The 19,638-nt window shown below is 41.3% G+C and overlaps 1 protein-coding gene across 5 annotated transcripts; it reads right to left on the reverse strand.

The window, feature by feature from the left end:
- Positions 1-1,542: 1,542 nt before the first annotated feature.
- LOC121363111 (P2R1A-PPP2R2A-interacting phosphatase regulator 1) lies at positions 1,543-17,708 on the reverse strand. Of its 5 annotated transcripts, XM_041485217.1 has the most exons (11): positions 17,379-17,708; positions 14,007-14,085; positions 10,000-10,056; positions 7,894-7,937; positions 7,760-7,814; positions 7,238-7,330; positions 6,699-6,787; positions 6,004-6,068; positions 4,904-5,000; positions 4,228-4,279; positions 3,578-3,705 (listed from the first exon to the last, which is right to left on the reverse strand). In XM_041485217.1, the coding sequence occupies exons 1-10, from the start codon at positions 17,525-17,527 to the stop codon at positions 4,276-4,278; spliced, it is 732 nt and encodes a 243-aa protein (XP_041341151.1). In that variant the 5' UTR covers positions 17,528-17,708; the 3' UTR covers positions 3,578-3,705; positions 4,228-4,275. The 5 variants fall into 5 exon arrangements, with proteins under 5 accessions (XP_041341148.1, XP_041341147.1, XP_041341150.1 ...); XM_041485214.1 differs by lacking the exon at positions 4,228-4,279 and having other exon boundaries at positions 1,543-3,705; positions 6,004-6,065; XM_041485213.1 differs by lacking the exon at positions 4,228-4,279 and having other exon boundaries at positions 1,543-3,705.
- Positions 17,709-19,638: the final 1,930 nt, after the last annotated feature.

Consider the following 19,638-nt stretch of genomic DNA (forward strand, 5'->3'; position numbering starts at 1 on the left):
TATTTTAAGTAAATGAATTATGACTCCAGCATATGCAAGAATACAACAGCATAAAGTGAACATTTCTGAAATGATGACTGCTAAGGGAGGCACAAGCTGTTCTCAGTCTCAGGGAGTGCTGGAGGTCCCTCCACTCACTTCACTAGCAAATCATTGCACAACAGGGCTGGACTCACAAACAGCACTGACACTGGAACCACAGCACACATCTATAAATGGAAATATCTCAGTCTCACCAGGCTTTGAAGACTTGCTTTGTTTCTATGGGTTGGTGATAATTTACATTCAAGTTTTCTGAAAAAAAGGTGAGAAGTAAGAATTTAGGATTAAGTTCTTACCCTGGCCTCAGGACCCTGGGCAGTTGCTCAGCTGAGCATTCAGGTCACCTGCCTCGCTGGCAACACACAGAAGATCCTGCAAATCAATCTAGCTCAGGCAGAGGCTCATTTTTCCTGGCATTTGTACCTCTCTTCCAGAGGGAAGTATCTATCCCTCTGCTAAATGCAGCAACCACTGCAGGGTTCATTCCAAAAATACAGCCCCCTGAGCACTGGCACGGTTACCGACGTTCCCTCAGCAACTGTCACTCTGGAGAAGGTGGAAGGAAGGAAACACCAATGTTTGTCAGGGAAGACACAGGGGCCCAAGATCTAACTGCCAACAAATCCTGCAGGAAAATTTTCAACCAGACCAAGCAAGTGCCAAACCCAAGTGTGATTTTTGGAAGGTGCCATTCGTGGCAGAATCCCAGAGAGAAGCAGAGGCAATATTAAAAGCTGAGTTACTAGACAAGTACAGGGTTGATTATGTGCATGGTATAACATCCTGATTCCCTGTATCCAGATACATATTCTGGAGTATAATTGATTCCAGAATTTTTCATTTCAGTGGAAAAAACCTCTGTATGTGTCACAGGACTCCAGGGAGTGAAACTGCAGCTTCTTGGTGACATGGGGATAAAACACTGAGATGCTTTCCCACAATTTCAATGCAGTTTCTGTTTTGCAAAAGCAGGGAAAGGAACAGATGCAGATAAGTAACTATTTCACTCTCCTCCAATAGCATTAATTGACATAGAGAGGTTGTGGATTCCCCATCCCTGGAACTGTTCAAGGCTGGGTTGGACAGGGCTTGGAGCAGCCTGGTCTGGTGGAAGGTGTCCCTGCCCCTGGCAGGGGGTGGAATGAAAAGGTTTTTAAGGTCCCTTCCAACCCAACCCATTCCATAATTCTATGATTAACTGCCCTATTAAAGCAAACCACAAAGACTCCCCACTTCTTCGCAAGAGTTAAGACCTTCAGTACTTCCCACCAGCAGGCAGAAGCTTCTGACTTCTTTATTTCACTACAACTTCCTCTAGGTATAAACTAGGGACACATGTAACTCACATTCAAAAGTGTTTGGGTTTATTCTTCTTTATTCCTAGAGTTGTCACAGACCTGCAAGACAGCATTGCACAAGGAAAACAAGGTAAGTCTGCTGCAGATTTTCATACCTGCTTGCATGTTAACTAGACTGTGTGGAAGTAAATTACAATAGATATTCTGATTTTAAAAGAAAGCATTTAATCCCAGATGGAAACAAGACTATGGTCATCTAAAAAAGTGCAGAAACAGTAAAACACATTTATTTTTCCATTTATTGGCACTTATTTGAAAAATAGCATAAATATTCAACAGAAAAGAGACAAGTTGACCCACACTCAGCTATTAAACCCCCCTATACTGATGTGTCTTCTAGCAAAGACTGGAAGAGACACCAGGAGGTTCCTTCTTAAGAAATAAGCAAGATTTAAAAAAAAAAAGAGTCTTGCTGTCACCACAGAAGAGTGGTGGCACAGCAACTCTTTGGCACAAACCTGAAACTGCAAAGCCAAACTTTGCCTCAGCAGAGAGAGCAAACAGAGCCCAGCACTCCCATGTGCCTCTGCTTGGGGACAAAGGGCAGCTGGACTCAGGGAGGGACTGCAACCAGCAGGGTGATTATTACAATAATTTAAGAGGAATGATACCAGAAGTAAACCATGTTGTATGTTAACTAGAACAGAGTCAGACTATTAAATACATTCTATTTTCTCTCTACAATAAGGACACACAGAAATGGGTCACTGGCCCTCAGGTCGCCAGGTCTTTGCTCTCCAAGTCACCCCTTTCTCATTTTGATGGCTGCTGTCAAAGCTTCATCCATGTGAATCTTTCACAGCAGAGTTCAGGGTACATTGTTCTCCTACTCGAGGAAGTTTCCACACTTTTCTCACTTTATGACACACTACAAAGATTTAGCGTTTAAAAATAAAACATTTTGCTTCATTCTTAACCTCTCTAGAGAGAAGGTTGGAAACCACATAGCACAGATGCACAGACATGTACAAAAAGGGACTCAGCTGGGGGAGTTCAGCTGCACAGCCCCAGTGAGGGTGTCACTGCAAAATCCCAGACAGCTGTCCATAAGGGAGGTCTGCAAATTCTTCCTCTTGGTTGGGGAATTTCAGAGTTGAGATCAAGATGTCTCAACACAATGACTTTTCAAGCATCTCAGATTACCAGATTCCAGGCTTCCAATCAGCATCTGAAGTTTTCAACAGCAGAAATTACTTGATGTCATTATTTGAGGAAGCAACATCAGGAAATTAAACACAGATTAAATATGTTTGATGGCCTCAGGCTGTAAAAAGGCATTCAAGATTCCTCACTGTATCTGTCATATATGAGGACAAATACTGACTTAAAATAATTCATTTCTGAAGTACTAAATACTACAATCCCAAGATTTAATGCATTGTTCCAAATATTGTCACTATTTTTCCCTATTAAAAGACCTTTAACAGAGCATCTACCACTCCTATACATCATCTAAATGGGGAAGAAAAAGAAACAAACGCCAGATACAAAACCCCAGAAAAATGTTCCACACCTAATTTAGATTTAGTCACAACAGCAGTCATGATCATGAATGAAATCCAACATATAAATTTGACAATTTACCAACTCGTTATTTTCTGACATCCACTGGAACACAAAATTAAGAGCCAATCATAATAGAAGACAATAATATTAATAATAATCAATTTCCCCCCTTCAATAGTCTCCCTTTCATATGAAGAAGAAAAAAATATAAAGATCTAACACTCTGGGAGTAGAAACAATTAATAAGCTGTTTCATTGGTTTTAGGCTGAGGACAAACGTGAGTTATCTGCTCCTCCACAGGCAGGGAGGACACAGGCTGCTGGCAAGCCAAGTCTTCCACAAGCAGGAGACATGTCCAGTGTTTGTAACTCATGCCAAGGAGATCACATCCACTGCAAACCAGCAGCCTGACTGACGTGAGCACCCAAGGTGTCTGCAGCCCAAATGCTTCTGTATTGTAGTAAATGTCATACAAATCACTAGAAAGGTGAATTCCTCCTCAAGGAACTGTTCTGGAAGTTTTCTAGAAGTAATGACATTGCTGGAAGTTCCTATGAGGAACAGAATGGGTTACACACAACAGAAAGTCGGGGCGATATCCGCCTGCATCCCGGCGTCCATCAGCAGATTCCTGCTCCTCAGTTCATTGGTAACTTGGCCATGAGATCCACTGGCAAAAACGGGGATCTGGAGTCAGAGAGTGACACTGGAGAGTCTGTGCTGGTGCCAACTTCAGCTGGGGAGTCACAGGAGGAGCCTGCACTGCTCCTGTTGTCATCCAGGGCGTGTGAGGACAGACTGAAAACAGAGGAACACCAGGGCTGAGGAACGAGGCACTGGCTCAGGGAAGTGCCCAAAACCAGCCCAAATCACCACAAAGCCATTCTCAACACAGACGTGCAGCTCTGAAGGAGCAGCAAGCCCTGTGATCTGAAATCCCCCTGCAGCTACACACACAGCCACTCCTAGACCCACACAGGACACTGCCCATTTTCTCCTCTGCTCACCCAAAATGGGGCACAGGTCAGAAGTTCCAGACTGAACAATCCACTGCAGCTTTACTCCATCCTCAAAGCCCTGGGCCAGCACAACAGCCAGAGGCCTTTTTGCCAAGAGAGCCAATGATAAATTGTCCATCTTCCATTGTACTACATATTTCACTGGACACAAATTCAAAACTACAGCTGATCTACCATCAGTGATAGCAGCAAAGTGATTTTTTAAAAAATTACCATCTCCTACACCAAGAGGCAGCAATTGAACTCACACTGCTATCCCACTGTAAATAGGGCGTGCAAAAACGATATGTTATTAAAGTACCTTTAAAACATCTATATTGCTGCTCAAAGCTTCTGCATGACTTGTACATCAGCTGAGAGGCAAAAAGACAGAAATACAGTGAACAACCCTTGACAGTTGTGTGGGCACACCCTATGTATGATTAACCTTTTGAATAAACACTAGATCAAAATCCCTTGCTATTACCAATCACTACAATTTTTAACAAAGTATTTTTTATCTCCTCCCAACTCCTCTGACCCTCCAGGGAGGGTCAGACAGACTCATGTTCCTCTGTGACTAAGAACAAGGGAAAAGAAGAAAAACCCAATTCACTCAAAAAGCATCAGCATTCACATTTGATTGCAATTTGAATCGGACTCCAAAAGCTATCATCCATGAGGTGTCTTTTCCTAAACATGCTCATAATCCATGTTATCAGCCAAGCCTGGAAACTGCAGAATTCTAGGGAACATTGCTGCCTGTTCACTGTGATAATTTCAGTGCAGTAACACTGTGAGATATCTCTATTAAAAAAAAAAAAAGACAAAAACAAGCACAAGAAACTTCAAGCATTCTCACTGCTAGAAAAAAAAAAATTTGTAATGTTTCTGCTGAAAGGGACAACAAAGAGCACAGATTTACCATGCCCCAAGAAAAAAAAAAAAAAAAATTGTAATGTTTCTGCTGAAAGGGACAATAAAGAGCACAGATTTACCATGCCCCAAGGTCACCCTGATGTGCAGCCTCGGGGGTTAGCATGGTGGTAGATCCTTGGAATAATCTTTTTGGGTGATCTTCCATCTCTGTCACACCTTTGGGAAGAGATACGGAGTGGTAACAATCACAATTCACTTAAACTAAAACCTATTTTCAATGCACTTCTACAGAGCAAACAGAATAGAGGTTCAAACTTACAATATTTCATATGTTGAACATAGAATTTAGATGCTGAAATTTTAAAGACTATTTTTCTGGAGCCATTTTGTCCAAGCTTCAGTACAGTTTAGTGAATAATTACCTAAGCTTAGATATCAGATATTTATTCTTCAGTAGTGAAGAATAATCCTTTTGTTTCAGTTTATACAGCTATCACTTCACTGACCAGCTCCAACAGGGTAGAGAAGCTGAAAATAAGGAAAAGGAACAAGCTCCAGAATTATCACAAAACTTTTCTCTTGACTTTGATTTCCAAACACTCTGGAAGAGGAGAGGATAGATATATGCTTAAAAAGGCTATGACAGAACTCAGATGAAAGTGTTTTAAAAGTTGTCTCAGAGCCAGAGATGTTCCGTAACAAAGGTGAAGCTTGAAGATATAAAAATAGGTGCAATAAGATTTCCAGAAGTTAAACTTGAAGAAAAATGCAGAAAGACAGAGAAACATTTCCTAATAAAGCTGTAAGGTGCCTACCAGGCCTGTGTATCAGCTTTGGGTTTTGAAGAGTTATTTTAAATGTACAGTACCTGTGTGCTTCAGTTAACCAGGACTTTCAAAGTTTTCTGTTTAAGTTAAATATACCAATAGTTGTATTCATTGTTTTGTTAAGCAGGTTACATCAGATTTTTTATCACATCTACATGACCACGGCAATGGGGAGGAATTAAACAAAACAATTATTAGCTTTATGGAATTAAAAGCTTTATGGAATCGTAATCTAATTTAATGATTTATCTGTTTCATTATGTGCAATATGTTCTATTTCTAGTTTCTTTTTGAACTACCAGCCAACAGGACAGAATTATGAAGAAAGCTATATGGATTATTATATAACTAACAAGTTGGCCTATTGTATTTGCCAAACCCAAATACTGTACCTTTTCTTTTGATTGATCCAAGAACACTTGGTCGAATGCAGTTAATTGGGCTCTGGCTTCTCCTGCTAATAGAAGACAAAAGCTGCACTGAGATCACCATTGAAAGAGAAAGGTTGAAAAAAAAATCAAAATATATTCATAAAACAAACTACTGGGTGGAAACCACTAAGAAAATAGGCATTTAAACAGCTTATCCAAAACAAGCCCTTTTTCCCCCCCTCTGAAGATAGGCCAGGAAGCACAGAACTGAGCAGGAATGTTTAATTACATTATTTCACAGCTGGGGCAGTCTAAAAACTCTCATCCAGGCACTGAATACATCTCAGATGACAGGCTGAACTGTGAGGGCCTAGTAAAATTTAATCGTATGCCCACATCACTCAAAGGAGTAACCAACCCTAAATCTGTTTGTGTTTTCTTTCCCTCAGAATTCAGTTACTCAATATGTGAATGAGAGCAATATAGAGACTACACTGGGAAGACAGATGCCACAATGCAGCCCATTTCCCAATGCTATGACATGAGGATTTTGACAAATGTTTTACAACACTGTAAAATCTAAAGTCTGCATGAGTATATGAAATTGTGTTTGTGCTCAGAAATCAATTATGGATGCAACAAATTCTGGTATTTCAAATGCCTACTATAAACAAGCTTCATCAATTTTCTGTCATGGTTATGATCTGGTGACTTACCTTGAAAATCTCCTTGTTGGACTTGGGCTGGGACTTGGAGGCAACCCACTGCTGCTCACCAGACTTTGCAAAGATGGTGAGAAACATTGCTGAGAGGAAAAGAGTTTGTGTTATTAGAAATACTGTATCATTCCCATGTAACAATTGATGCTTAACTGCAGAGAAATAAATCCAGTATCAAATCCAGCAACCAATCATTGGTTATACTGAGACATCACTTTTTGCTACTGAGAAAAAAAAATTAAAATTGGACAGATTCCATTTTCATGCAGACTTATTTCACTGTACTCTGGTTAAACAGACTTATTTGGTTTTTATTAACCACAGGCTAACAGCTGAACACTCCACAGAAATTCACATCCACAACATGAGCAGCTGGTATTTTCTGGTTTGGGGTTTTAGGGGGTTTTATTTACTCTCTAGTTTCTTGTTTGCAGCTGAGGTAGGAAGGAGCAGGTGGCTTAATCTTTTGCTACTAATTTGGTTGAATTTATTTAGCTCTACTTAAGATAAAACCATTATTACCACATTTTGCTCACCTTTCCTATTCCTCGAGTAGGTGAAGGAGCTGGAGAAACTGGAACAAAGTCTACTTGCTTTGGTGATAGTGATTTTTCAAAATCATTGTCACTCTGTAAACAGTACACATTTTAATTAATCTTATGAGCAGGTACCTTAACAAGAAAAGGGCTGATTGGTGTGAAATCCCAAAGTTATCCTCCATCATATCAACAATTATTAGGCAGCCATTTATGAGCTTATGCTTAACAAAAACAAAAAAGCCTTAAACATTACATGGAGAGTATCAGAACATGGAAGAAAATTTGAATAGGCAGACATCCATGCAATTTCCTTTTGACACAGCAGCCCAAGGAACCCACATGTACCTTGAACAGTTGATAATTCTATGCCTTGTTAGTGTGATAAATTGCTGATCAAAAGCAGTACTATACTAACAACTTAACTGTAGGTCAAACTATCAAAGGAAATGTTGACATGAGAGAGTCTCTAGTGTCCTGATACTGATGATAGAAACACAAATTAAAGCATGAATGCATTACCAGGCTCAAGCTCTCCTCCCATGAGTGGCTCATCTGCATTGCTACTTGCACTTCTCTATAAAGAAGAAAAGAAATGTATTTTCCTGGGCCCACAGATGGCTGCAGTGACTGTTCTGCTTTGCCTTAGAGCTCACCTTTCACGAACGGTTTCCCTGTTCAGCAAATTCATTCCTTCCTCCTAAAAGATTAGCACATGAAGAAGTAAGGTCAAAAAAACCCCCACTTTGTTCCAGCAAATCAGAAAAGCTGGGGTTTCACTTCACTTTGGCATGTGGAAAATTTAATTCAACTCGGTTAAGCAACAATAACCTCAAGTTCTCATCCATGGAAAGGAGTGAGGAGGAGAGGATGGGAAAGATGCAGCAGGAGAGACCATCATGTGGTCACACAAGCTCACAAGCTTATGTGAGCTGCTTGTTTCCCAAGCAGCTTTATTTTCATTACTAACCAAGAAGTAAACTGAATAATGATAGTATGAACCAGAAATTCTGCACATGCCAGAGCGTCTTTATGCAGTCTTGAGTAATTTCATTTTACAAAGGGGATGCTAGTACAGATAAACCTCAAAAACATGGCTGGATTCTTACCTGACTCTATGGATTAGTGACTAACTAGACACTTGTCAGCCTCTCATTTGCAATACACTGCACTGCACACAATAAATTCAGGAGTCAGTGAGGTTTTTTCTAAAAAACACCCCATAAAGTATTATTAAAATGGATCAAATATATAAAATTAAACTAAACGTTAACACCAAGTACAAACATGACTCAATCTCCTCTTAGGCAGACACCATTCCTTAAAATTAACTGAATGCTACCCAGTTTGTTCAGTGAATGAGTAGGTTCCCTAATTCAAGAGTAAAAGTTCAAGTGAACATCTTCATAATCCTCACCATAAGTAGGAAGAGTCTAACTTCTTCACCTGTGTGACAATTTGCTCAGATTTGAAAGAGGTCAGAAGTGAATCACACAGGTTCTCAGTGAGTATACAGGACATGGAATTAATTCCAACTAGTGAATCCAATGCTCAAACACAAATTAGGAAATTACACTGTTTGCTTCAATAAATGGACGACACAAACATGAATGCAGAAGGATTTTCCAGAAGACTGAATTATCAAATTTTATTTCAGGTAATAGAGCAGAGCCACAACAGTTCATTCCTTTGCTCTCAGCATATTCTCATTACATCTCCCTGCTCACTGCAGGGGGGTTGGACCAGATGACCTTTAAAGGTCTCTTTCAACCCAAACTAATTTATGATTCTATGATATTTACATATTAATCCTAAGTGTTTTTATATTGATAAAAAGAGCTGTACAATGGACCCGAGTGCTTCAGAGTCTACTCAAGCCAGTAAATTATTTACATAATGAAAGCAAGCAGTTATTTTCTTCAGGATTACTGTGCAACTACCTTAAATAACCGAGGTAGGAAGCAGAAGTACCTTCCACCATTCAGGCACCATACCCTAAAAATGCTGCCTGAAGCATTAAATTGTTTTCTTAACTTTTGACCCTGTAAAAAACAAGCCTATCCATTGAAAACTAGCCAGACAAAAAAAATTTAAAGAAAATAAGAATCTTCAAGCCCATTTTATAACCTTTCTACTGTCAAAAAGTGGAGATATAAAATGAAGGAGACACAAGAGTTGGAGCTTGTTGATTTTAAAGCTGGAGTCTTCAGCCTGCAGTGTTCTGGCTGGGAGCAGAGCTATTTGAGCCTGCTCAGATATTCCCCACTCCACCCCCCTTCCCGAGTGTTTGCTCTGCTGCCCTTCCCCCTCTGTTCCTGCTGTGACAGCACAAGTACAGGGATCTGGATAAGAAAATTATACAGATGAAAAATAGCCCAGCCAGAAGAGTACAGACTATTTTTCAGCCAGAGTGCTTCCTTATCCTGCTCATTTTCTGGCTGCACAAGAGTCTTGTGCCAACACAAGTTAAGGAACACTCTGTTATTGGCCCCGAATATTTATGCTGGCACTGCTGCCAAAAACTTGGTGAAACTTTACCCTAAGGGTTTACATTAAAGGTTTCCTTTCTAAAATGTCCATTTTAAGAATCCTCCGTCTGCTCAAATCTTCTCCTTGCTGTAAGATGCATTTTGCTTCATGAAACGTGGAACTGGGCAGGCAGTTTGAAAATAAAATCTATAGCCAGTTGAAGGACACTAAACATCAACTGCAAAAAACCCCAGCTACCGATAAAAAAGTCATTTAGAAGAATCTGTGCTTACTTGTTTGATTTGATGAAGACGGCTGCTAGGAATACGGATAGGAGATGATGGCACAAACTGCAAAACAAAGTCACATACAATTAGAAGTACAGCAGAAGGGAGGGAAAGGTGCCACAGAAATGTTAGTAAACTAGTGTTGCCCCAAACTGAAAAGAACCCAATTTAAAAAAAAAAAAACCATATCACTTATAACATTCTCAGTGTATACATAACCTACATTGCTTACTTGCAAGAAGGTTGCATTCTTGCACGTTAACATGCATTCTTGCATGTTAATATGTATTTCCACATTATACTGCTTTGTAAGCTCACAGATGCTAATTGGTATCAGCCTGGCTTCCATTCCATTTCCAGGCAACTAGAACTGACAGCTTTCCCCACAGAATGGAGCTGCTTTTCACTAGCACACTGTCACCCTTAGTATATATGTTGGCATATATACGTTCCTTTATGTGACTCAGAATATTTATTTTCATTTAAGTGGTCCAGAAAGCTCCCAATAGATCTTTAAAATACAAAGCCAAAACAACGAATTGTACAAAAAGTTCCTGGATTGTTGTCTGCTTATAAATGAGTACTTTGACAGGTGAAAAAAATCAGCTATTAGAAGGCTAACAAAGAGTTAAACACTTTCTTTATGGTTTCTCAAGAGCTTCACCAATCTGGGTGAAATCAGAGAAGACGTCACTAAAAATGGTCTTCTGTTAATGTTGACAGTTTTGCATCAAGATCTCACTGGAATGCTATGATCTAAAACTGCACACCCAAAACCGAGTAATTTAAAGTGATTATTTTCTCAAAATATAATTTTCTTTCATAAATTTCCCACCCCTCACATTGTCAGCCCTCAGTTTATTTATGTAACAGCCATTCAGGGAACAAAAATTCTAAACCGAAGCCTTGAATAGAGGTTTAACTTCTCTGTAAGATGACAATCCTTCCAAAAAATAAGGTGACTTTTCAAAATGGATGTAATGGATGTGTTCAGCAAGTAAGGCTTGCATTATTATAGGTGTTTTTATACTTCATTCATTATAAGGCTCCATCTGCTTCACAAAACATTACTAGAGCTCTTCATCATGCTGAAGCTGGAGAAGTAACAAATATTCAGTTAACTCTTACTGCACCATCTTCTAATCAGTGCCATGGAGAACACAAGGATTTTGCTGCCTGGCAGGGTAAGTTAACACAGACTATTAATGCTTCACACATCCAGAACCCTCCTTCTAAAAAAACAAACACAAAGACATCACACCCTGCTTCTCACAAAAGAATTCAGCCTATCAGGCTCAGACAGAGGATGACTACCATTTGTGCCAGAATTTAGTCATCATAATACATAATACTAAAGTCTAACAACTATAATCTTGATTTGCTACTTTTAAGGTCCAGTTTAGGTCAGCTTTACTATTATACTGGGTTCCCAAAAATCCTGTGCACTTAATAAAAATTCCTCCAAGCTGCACCAGCCAATGCAGACCTTGAGATGACCTTGATTTTCACACAGAGAAAAGGATTTGGACAATAGTGCATTCCTGCCTATTCACTCTGTCATTCCACAGCAGAAATGCATTTGTTCCACTCATTATATTCTAATTTTATGACTGTGATCCACATACTTTAAGGTTTGACATTAATAGAATATGTAAAAAAAAAAAACCAGTGGCTTGCAGTACAAAACAAAAAATATAAAAAGAAAATTAAGTGTTCCTCTGCAGGGTCTGATGCACTAACACAGCTCTGAGGATCCTACATTTTATTTCCAACAAGTCATCATCCTTGCTCTGCCAGTGTGTAAAACTCACTTTTGCTCTGTTTGCAACCTTTGATTTAATTCTTGTGAAAAGAAACATCTGTCACTTTCAAAGGCTACTTGCTAAACTGAACCTATATATTAAAATTATGCTACTCAATTCCCCATTGTTTTAAGAGAGCAAAAAGCTTAATAAAAACATTACAAACTATTATGCTATGACCTTCCCCCCTACTCCAGTGTGTCAGATACTGTGCTCCAGTGCAGGTAAAGTTTCAGCAGTGTCAGGCTGGCAGGAGCCACTGCCCAGGTGAGCAGGGACTGCCCCAGTGCCTCTGCCCTGCCCTGCAGTGCCCTCTGCCTCCTGCAGCACAGACACTTGAACCCAGCCGGGAAATTACCTGGCTTAAAAAAAAAAAAAAAAAAAAATAGAAAAAATTTAACATCAGCTTCTGCTGAAATAGCACCTAAACATCTAACCACAGACCCAACTGCTCTGCTTAAGCAACAAAACAAAAACCCCAGCCGTGCAAAACAAATCAAAAAAAACACCAAAACATTTACTCACTGGTATCTCCTGGAAGAAAATAAACTGCAGATACTGCAGAGCCTGGTTAACCCTTCCTTGGCAATTCCATGTAGTGTCAGAAAACTGCAGATCAAGCCCCAGCCCAAACGGCACCACTGCCCTTGCAGTCATCACTATAAACCAGCTGAAGTCTGAGACTTGGAGAAGCTACTCCAAAATCAGATTGTGGAATTCAGCTGAGCAACTGGGACAGCACTGAAAATGGAGTTGATCATGTATGACCTCCAGTTACCAGAGATTTTAGCAACTCATGCTGTTCCCCTGACAGGGAACACCACACAGATTAGACAAACACTAATTAACTTTTTTTCCACAAAGTTTAAAAGAACATAAAATTTAAGCTGTACTTGTAATGCTTGTAATAAAGAAGTTTCAGTTGCTTACTGAATCTTTTAACCCTCTTACAGTTTACACTGCAGTAAAACTTGGATTAGTTTTCTTAAATATCCAGAAGGGGGTTTTGAAAGACACTTTATCACCTTCTTAAGTAAAATTTAATTTACAAAAGTAGATGTGCTCTAGCTCCTTAGAATATCTCTAAAATCATAAAACTAAATGTACTTCTTTGCTATAGGAAGAATACCAGGGAAGGTTGCTTAGGATACTTGATGCTGAAAGCTTAATTCTGTCACAAAATCATTTATCTGTGGATGATCCTGGTTTAAGACCACAGAAGGATGAGAATCTCCAAGATCCTTTCCAATTCCATCCCCTCTGCCATATTCAACAGAACCATAACCCAGATCATAACTCAGAGGAGCATTTCAAAGCAGACAAGGCACTGATCTAGCAGTCAGTGGGGAACTTGATTTTCAGTGTAAGTAAAACTTCATGTATTTTGTCAGCACCTGGTCAGCTGGGAGTGAAGAAGGACACTTTCTAATAACATTAGTGTGAGGGGAAGGGATAGGATCATCCCATGAAGATGGAAACACTGGTTAAATCCAGGAGTCTGCAACATTTATGAGGGACAGGCAGAAGAGCAGCCCATCAGTGAATTAGCTCCTGCTTCCCAGCAAGTTCTGGGCAAGACATCCTGAATTAACACTTTTTAGCCCAACAACTGAGGATCTTCAGGAGTAAACACAACAAACTGAGCTTTTGCCTTCGTTTTTTTCTCCTCTTGCCTGACCACAAGCCCAAACAGATTTACACTAAGCTGCTGTCCTAAAATTATGAAGAAAGAGACTTGATTAAGAAATCTTGACCATAACACTTTCTTTCGTTTTTTTCATCCCAGCAGGAGAAAGGATTTTCCATCAATCTTTTCTTATACATAACTATTCTGGTTTTGCTACAGATGCAACCTTGCTGAAGTATTTGTCTGAAGTTTTTTTCTTAAGCATCAGAAATCATTTAAGACATTGATTACTGTTAACAGTACAGTTATATAATTAGTTTTCTTAGCAAGCTACCTTTCTCACTCTACCTTGGAACATCTATTTTACAAGCAAAGTTATGATCACAATGCAATACAGGCATTTTCCAAGCCCAATGATCTATAAGTAACATTTCATTACAGCTACAGCATATTAATGTCACAGTCTAGAGTCTTGTTTCTGAAAGCAATGTGGTATTAGTTTCACAGACTGCAATCTAATTTTGTTTATTCCTGTTTGCATACTCTGCCTGGCACCTGTGGGCTCGGTGTAGGAGTGTCCTTACCAGGCTGTGCCGATTCATGACCGTGGTGCTGTTCCTGCGGGTGCGCAGGACGCTGGCCTGGAACACCTGGGAGTTATCGCTGCGAAAAGAAACACTCGTCAAATGCAAAAGCCATTTCCTTCCTAGCAAAAAGCACTGTAAGAATCCGTGTATTTAGTGCAATACAACAAAGCACCTCTTCATATCAGCTCAGTTCCAAGTGCTGTGACAGCTCTCCTGTCGAGACAAAGCACTCCAGAGACAGGTAGGTAAGAACTCTTTTAGCTTGTTGGCAGAGAGTGCAAATCAACTCGTTCATCCTCCAGTTCCCAGCTACTTCATTTAATGATTTCAATTAATCATTTTGTGTCTTCAGAATAATTGAAGAATTGTTTAGACTGTGGGGATTTATTATGTTTGGAATGGCTGCTGCTTGTGTATTGCTTCAAATGGTATTCAACACAACAAACGTATAAATGGCTTGTAAGCAGTAACTGAAACAAGCTTTGATCCCACAGATAAAACAGAATTAAAAAATACAGCATCTTGATAAATCTTATCACTACAAACATTTAATATCTTCTGAACATTTTTCCAACAAAAGTTAAATTAAACTTAGAGTAAACCCAGTTTTTAAGGCCCCAGAGCAGCGTATCCATTGAAATGGTATAGGATTATTTATCTGACACAAAATGAACTTCTTTCTCAAGGCAATTTTAGTTCTATTGATTCCTAAAGCAAGTTTTACTGGTCATGTCATCATCAATGTTATCAACAGCCAATGATCAGAATTTAATGAATGCGACTGCAGAAATAAACTAAATTTTATGGTCGCTAGAAAAAAAATGTTAAGCCACAACCCTACAATCCCCATGCCCAAAAATCAATGAGGAACTGAAAAGGTGAACAAATCCAAATGTGAGACTGTAATAAGATTCAAATTACAAGAATTCACATTGTATCTTTTTGTTTCAGCTGCTAACTTGGGATGAACAAAAGCCCCCCAAAATACAATTTATTTAAAACTAACCTGACCAACAGCACTACCTTGCTGTAAGGACTGATAATCCTACTGCACTTTCAAGACACACCATTGTCAGAATCCTCTAGTTTAAAAAACACCAGTTAGACACATAAGTTTTAGACAGGTTTTATGTAACTGTAAATAAAAAACAAATAAAGTTTATACTGTGAAATAAAAGCCAACAGCAGTTGGCATAGGCACTGTACTTTCTGCCAAGAAAAATGCATAGACTCTCCTTCTCCAAAATGTCAAGTACACAGGACCAGACATCATTTCCAATTTTCCAAGAAGTTTCACTCAGCTCACACCCACAAGATATCAAACAGCTGCCATTTGACAGAGGTGGAAGAGGAGAAACTGAAGGGATCCATGACATGATGTTTAGAGATGAGTTTTGGCTGAGGCCAGCCACAATTCTTTTCAGTGTAAGTGTACTGGTTGGCATGCAAACACAAGACAAACAGCACATCCTGAAATCCAGGGTCTGAGTCAAGAAAACAGGCTGGAACAATCCTGTCCCACATTACCACAGCCTGAGTCCAATACTCAGTGCTAACTGGCAGAGAGGGAGAGAAAAAAGACCTACAAATAATCCTATCTTTAATTTCCCTTGCAAAAACACCAGAACTGGTCAGATCTCCGACTAACTTTTCACAGAAAACTACAGTTCCCATTAAAAATCAATTTTATTTGGCACAAAAACAAGAGTTAGAAGTTCTGTGAAATGTAACTTTTGTGATCTAAAATATTCCACTTATAACTGTTCTCTGGATCTATGGCAACTCATTTTCCAAGTTCCTAACTAAAAAATGAAGAAGTCAAAACAGGAGGCAGAGGAGAAAAAGCAAGCTGTGTAAGAGCAAGAGCTTTTGTTTCAGTTTACCCAACAAAGCCATTCTGGGAAAAACTGAAGTTTCTTGCCAAGAGCTGCAATCTTGCAAAAACAGTATTCTGGTGGAAAATTCCAAACTAACAGGCAAACCACTGCAACCACCTCAGATTAGTTCAATGGCATTTCAGTTTTATTTGTATGAACACCTAACCCATAGTATATGCACAGTGCCAAGGCAAGAGCTCAGGCTTACCCTTCTCTCTGCCCAAACCCTGAGCTAAATAATTTGTTTGGGGTTTTTTTTAAAGAGTCAAGGGTTTTACAATTTCCAATTTACAAAAGGCTGAGATTTTAAAAATGTCTTGTCTCAGTTACACAACTAGTTTACCTGCTCAGAAACCTCCCAGGGGAGAGCTGCCATATACAACCCTTCCATACTGCATCAAAACACAAAATGGGAGTTGTTCCATTGTGACTATGTAAAATAATCAAAATTATATTCACTTAGCATTAAATCACAAGAAGTAGTATTTAATCTGAACTGTCAGACATTGTTAACAATTTTGGTAAAACATGTATGCGAGATTTATTCATCTCTTGATATCCAGTTCCTTACAGAAACAGAAAGGGAAAAAAAAAAATCAATCCACCAGGAAGTACTTATCATTTAATATACTACAGTTTATGAAACTTATTGTCAATATGCACTCCCCAAATGCAGACATGCTACTAACAGCAGCAGCACATGGACCACCTTAGAGCTGGATGGAAGCCACACCATGTAGCAGATGGGGCATCCCCCAAGTTCTCAACAGCCCAGAGGAGACAAGCAACAGCCCTTTGGGTTATAAACTTACCCAAACAAAACTGTACAAGAAATCCTACCTGTCTGAAAGCTTTCACCTGCCCTTGCCTGCCACTGCCACTTTCTGTCCTGTGGGCTAAAGAGAGCCAGACCTGGCAAACACCCAAACCCTGCTGCGAACAGAGCTGCCACAGGCTGGTGGCAACATCCAGGCACAACTGTCTACACAGCACACGGTACTTCTCCCAGTAATGCATACTACAGAAATTAGGAGCACCCAGGAAAATTCCTGGCCACCTGACACACCGCTTTACACTAAATGTAAAACTTACGTCAAGGTCCCGTGAAAAGACCCTTCCTGACCAAATTTGCCTGACTGTTCCGAAAGCATTTACTGTTGTAATCGTACACAGAGCAGTGATTTATTTTGTTCAGACCGGATCCATTACAGAAATCATCGCGATTGTTATTCGATGCACAAGAACAGCCACAACTGACGTTGCGGACGGTGTTCTTCAACACACAGCAGCCCTTGGTGAAAACAAAGCGTTTCAGTAAAACCAAAGCCTATCTTCCCGGACTTCCTCGCACCCCTCCATACGTTGGTATGTTCCCTAAAACCCTCCCAGCCTGGGACAGCGCTCAGGATCCCGCTTTTCCCCGTGGCGCCGCGGAGCATCCCCGGAGGCCCCGCACGGCCGGGCCGGGCCGGGAGCCCCCCGGGCCCCTCACCTGAGCCCGTGGATGAGCGGGGCGCTGTTCGACCGCCTCAGGCCGCCGCCGTCGCCCGGGGCCGCGGCGCTCCCCGGCGGCAGCTCCAGGTCCAGCTCCATCTTCTCCTGAGCCATCGCGGCGGCTCCGGCTCCTCCCGCTCCGCCCATCCGCGGCCTCAAGCCGCCGCTACCCCGGCCCTGCCGAGCCCGCGGGCGGGGGGGCTGCCGCAGCAGCGAGGCCGCATCCCGGGGCTCCGGAGGCGGACCGAGCCCGCTGCTCCCGGTGACTCCCGCAGCCCCCGCGGGCCCCGGGCCGCTCTCCCCGCCCGGCCCCAGCGCAGGCGGGCCCGGCCGCAGGGCGCAGGCGCAGCGCTCGGGCCGCGGCCGCTCGGGCACGGCTCTGTGAGGGGACCGGCGTGAGGGGAGCGGAGCGTGCTCGTCCTGCAGGGCTCCCTGGCCGAGGGACGCCGGCTGATCGCCACACAGCGAAAATACCGCCTCTGAGCTCGTACCGAGCTGTGCTCGCTCGCAGAAATAGCAGCGGGTGGTTCTGTGCAGGCCCAGGCAGCTCCGGGAATAAAGAATAAAACCAAACGTTTTCAGAATGCTTTAATAGCTACATGTGGCCCTAGTTTATACCTAGAGGAGGTTGTGGTGAAATGGGTTGGAAGGGCAGGTGCCACACTGGCTGGTGGGCAGCGCTGAGGCTCCTAACTCTTGGGAAGAAGTGGGAAATCTGGTTTGCCTTATAACAGGGCATTAACCATAGAATCATGGAATGGTTTGGATTGGAAAGGACCTTAAAAACCATTTAGATCCATCCCCTGCCATGGGAAGGGACACCTTCCACTATCCCAGGTGGCTCCAAGCCCTGTCCAACCCAGCCTTGGACACTTAGGGATGGAGCAGCCACAGCTTCTCGGGGCACCCTGTGCCTCACCACCGCCACAGGGGAGAACTTCCTCCTAATACCCAGTCTAAACCCACTCGCTTTTGATTTTAAGCCCTTCCCACCTTGTCCTGTCAATCCAGGCCCTTGTAAATAATCTCTCTCCATCTTTGTTGTACATAATCTCTCTCCATCAATTTCCTTCAGGGACCTGAAGGCCACAGCTAGGTCACCCCAAAGCTTCTCTTCTCCAGTTTGAACAATCCCAATTGTCTCAGCCTTTCCTCATAAGAGAGGTGCTCCATCTCTTCATCTGTTTATACTGAGAGTTTCAGGCAGTCTTTAGGAACAGAAATAACCAGAGAAAGAGAGTAGATTATAGAAAGCTAAAACATTTTTTCTTGGGCTCCATGCTTACTAATTTATCTAAGGCTGATGGCATTTTGTGGCTGTGTTTATTTCATCCACAAGGGTATTTTCCTGACACTATTAAATACCCCCCACATCATCACCCACTTCATGCCCACCAGTCCCTCTGTATCACTGTACTCATGCATCTCATTCTTCCAGTCTCTGTTTCCCCACTATGAATATCCATCCTTCACCCTCCCAAGGCTCTTTTTGACATGTTCTCTCCTTTCTTAACCCCTCTTGCCATGGTGCTGTTTATCTAACTCAACAGCTTGTGATTTCCTCATTTCCAGAGTTCTGTTCCACAGCACAACTTTCCCTCATTACCCTCCTCAGCCCTTTGGGGGTCACCCTGACACTCCCCACTTTCCTTTGGACATATATTCCCATTAAAGTTCTCTTGGCTACAGTAAATCCTGGTCAGACAGCAGGATGACGTGCCTGGCACTGGAAAATTTGAGAACATGGAGCAGATGTTTTTGTGCTCTCAGCCACATTTTGGATATTGTTGGCTTTTTCCCTAACAGTATCCTGGTACATAGCATTTGAAGCTGTTTGCTGCCCTTGGTGGCAAGGACATAATATAATAACTCCACAATAAAAATAAATAGCAAAATCCACATAGTTTAGTGCTGTAGTCAGATCCTGCAGGTGGCTTTTGTATTAAGAGAACCAGCATATTTGTGAGTAGATTTCCATTCAGAGCTAGAAGTTTTGCTAGGAACTTTCACCTGAATTGCCTTTTAGACAATTCTAGCCATGGAAAATGAAGGTATGGAAGCTGTTCCCATCTGTGAAATGCTTGTGCTGAAGCATTTCTGAATGCTTCAGCACATCTGAAGCACCAGACAAGGATTTTGGTGCAGATTCTGTAGAAGTGTTGTATTGCTTTTAGAGAATGGCGGCAGCAAAAGGTGATTAACAGTATATTCCTTTCACAGCTGCAGATCCTAATTTTCCAATGAATCAGACTGGTCAT

Source organism: Pyrgilauda ruficollis, unplaced genomic scaffold (assembly GCF_017590135.1).
Source record: "Pyrgilauda ruficollis isolate IOZ18807 unplaced genomic scaffold, ASM1759013v1 scaffold7, whole genome shotgun sequence".
NCBI lineage: Eukaryota > Metazoa > Chordata > Aves > Passeriformes > Passeridae > Pyrgilauda > Pyrgilauda ruficollis.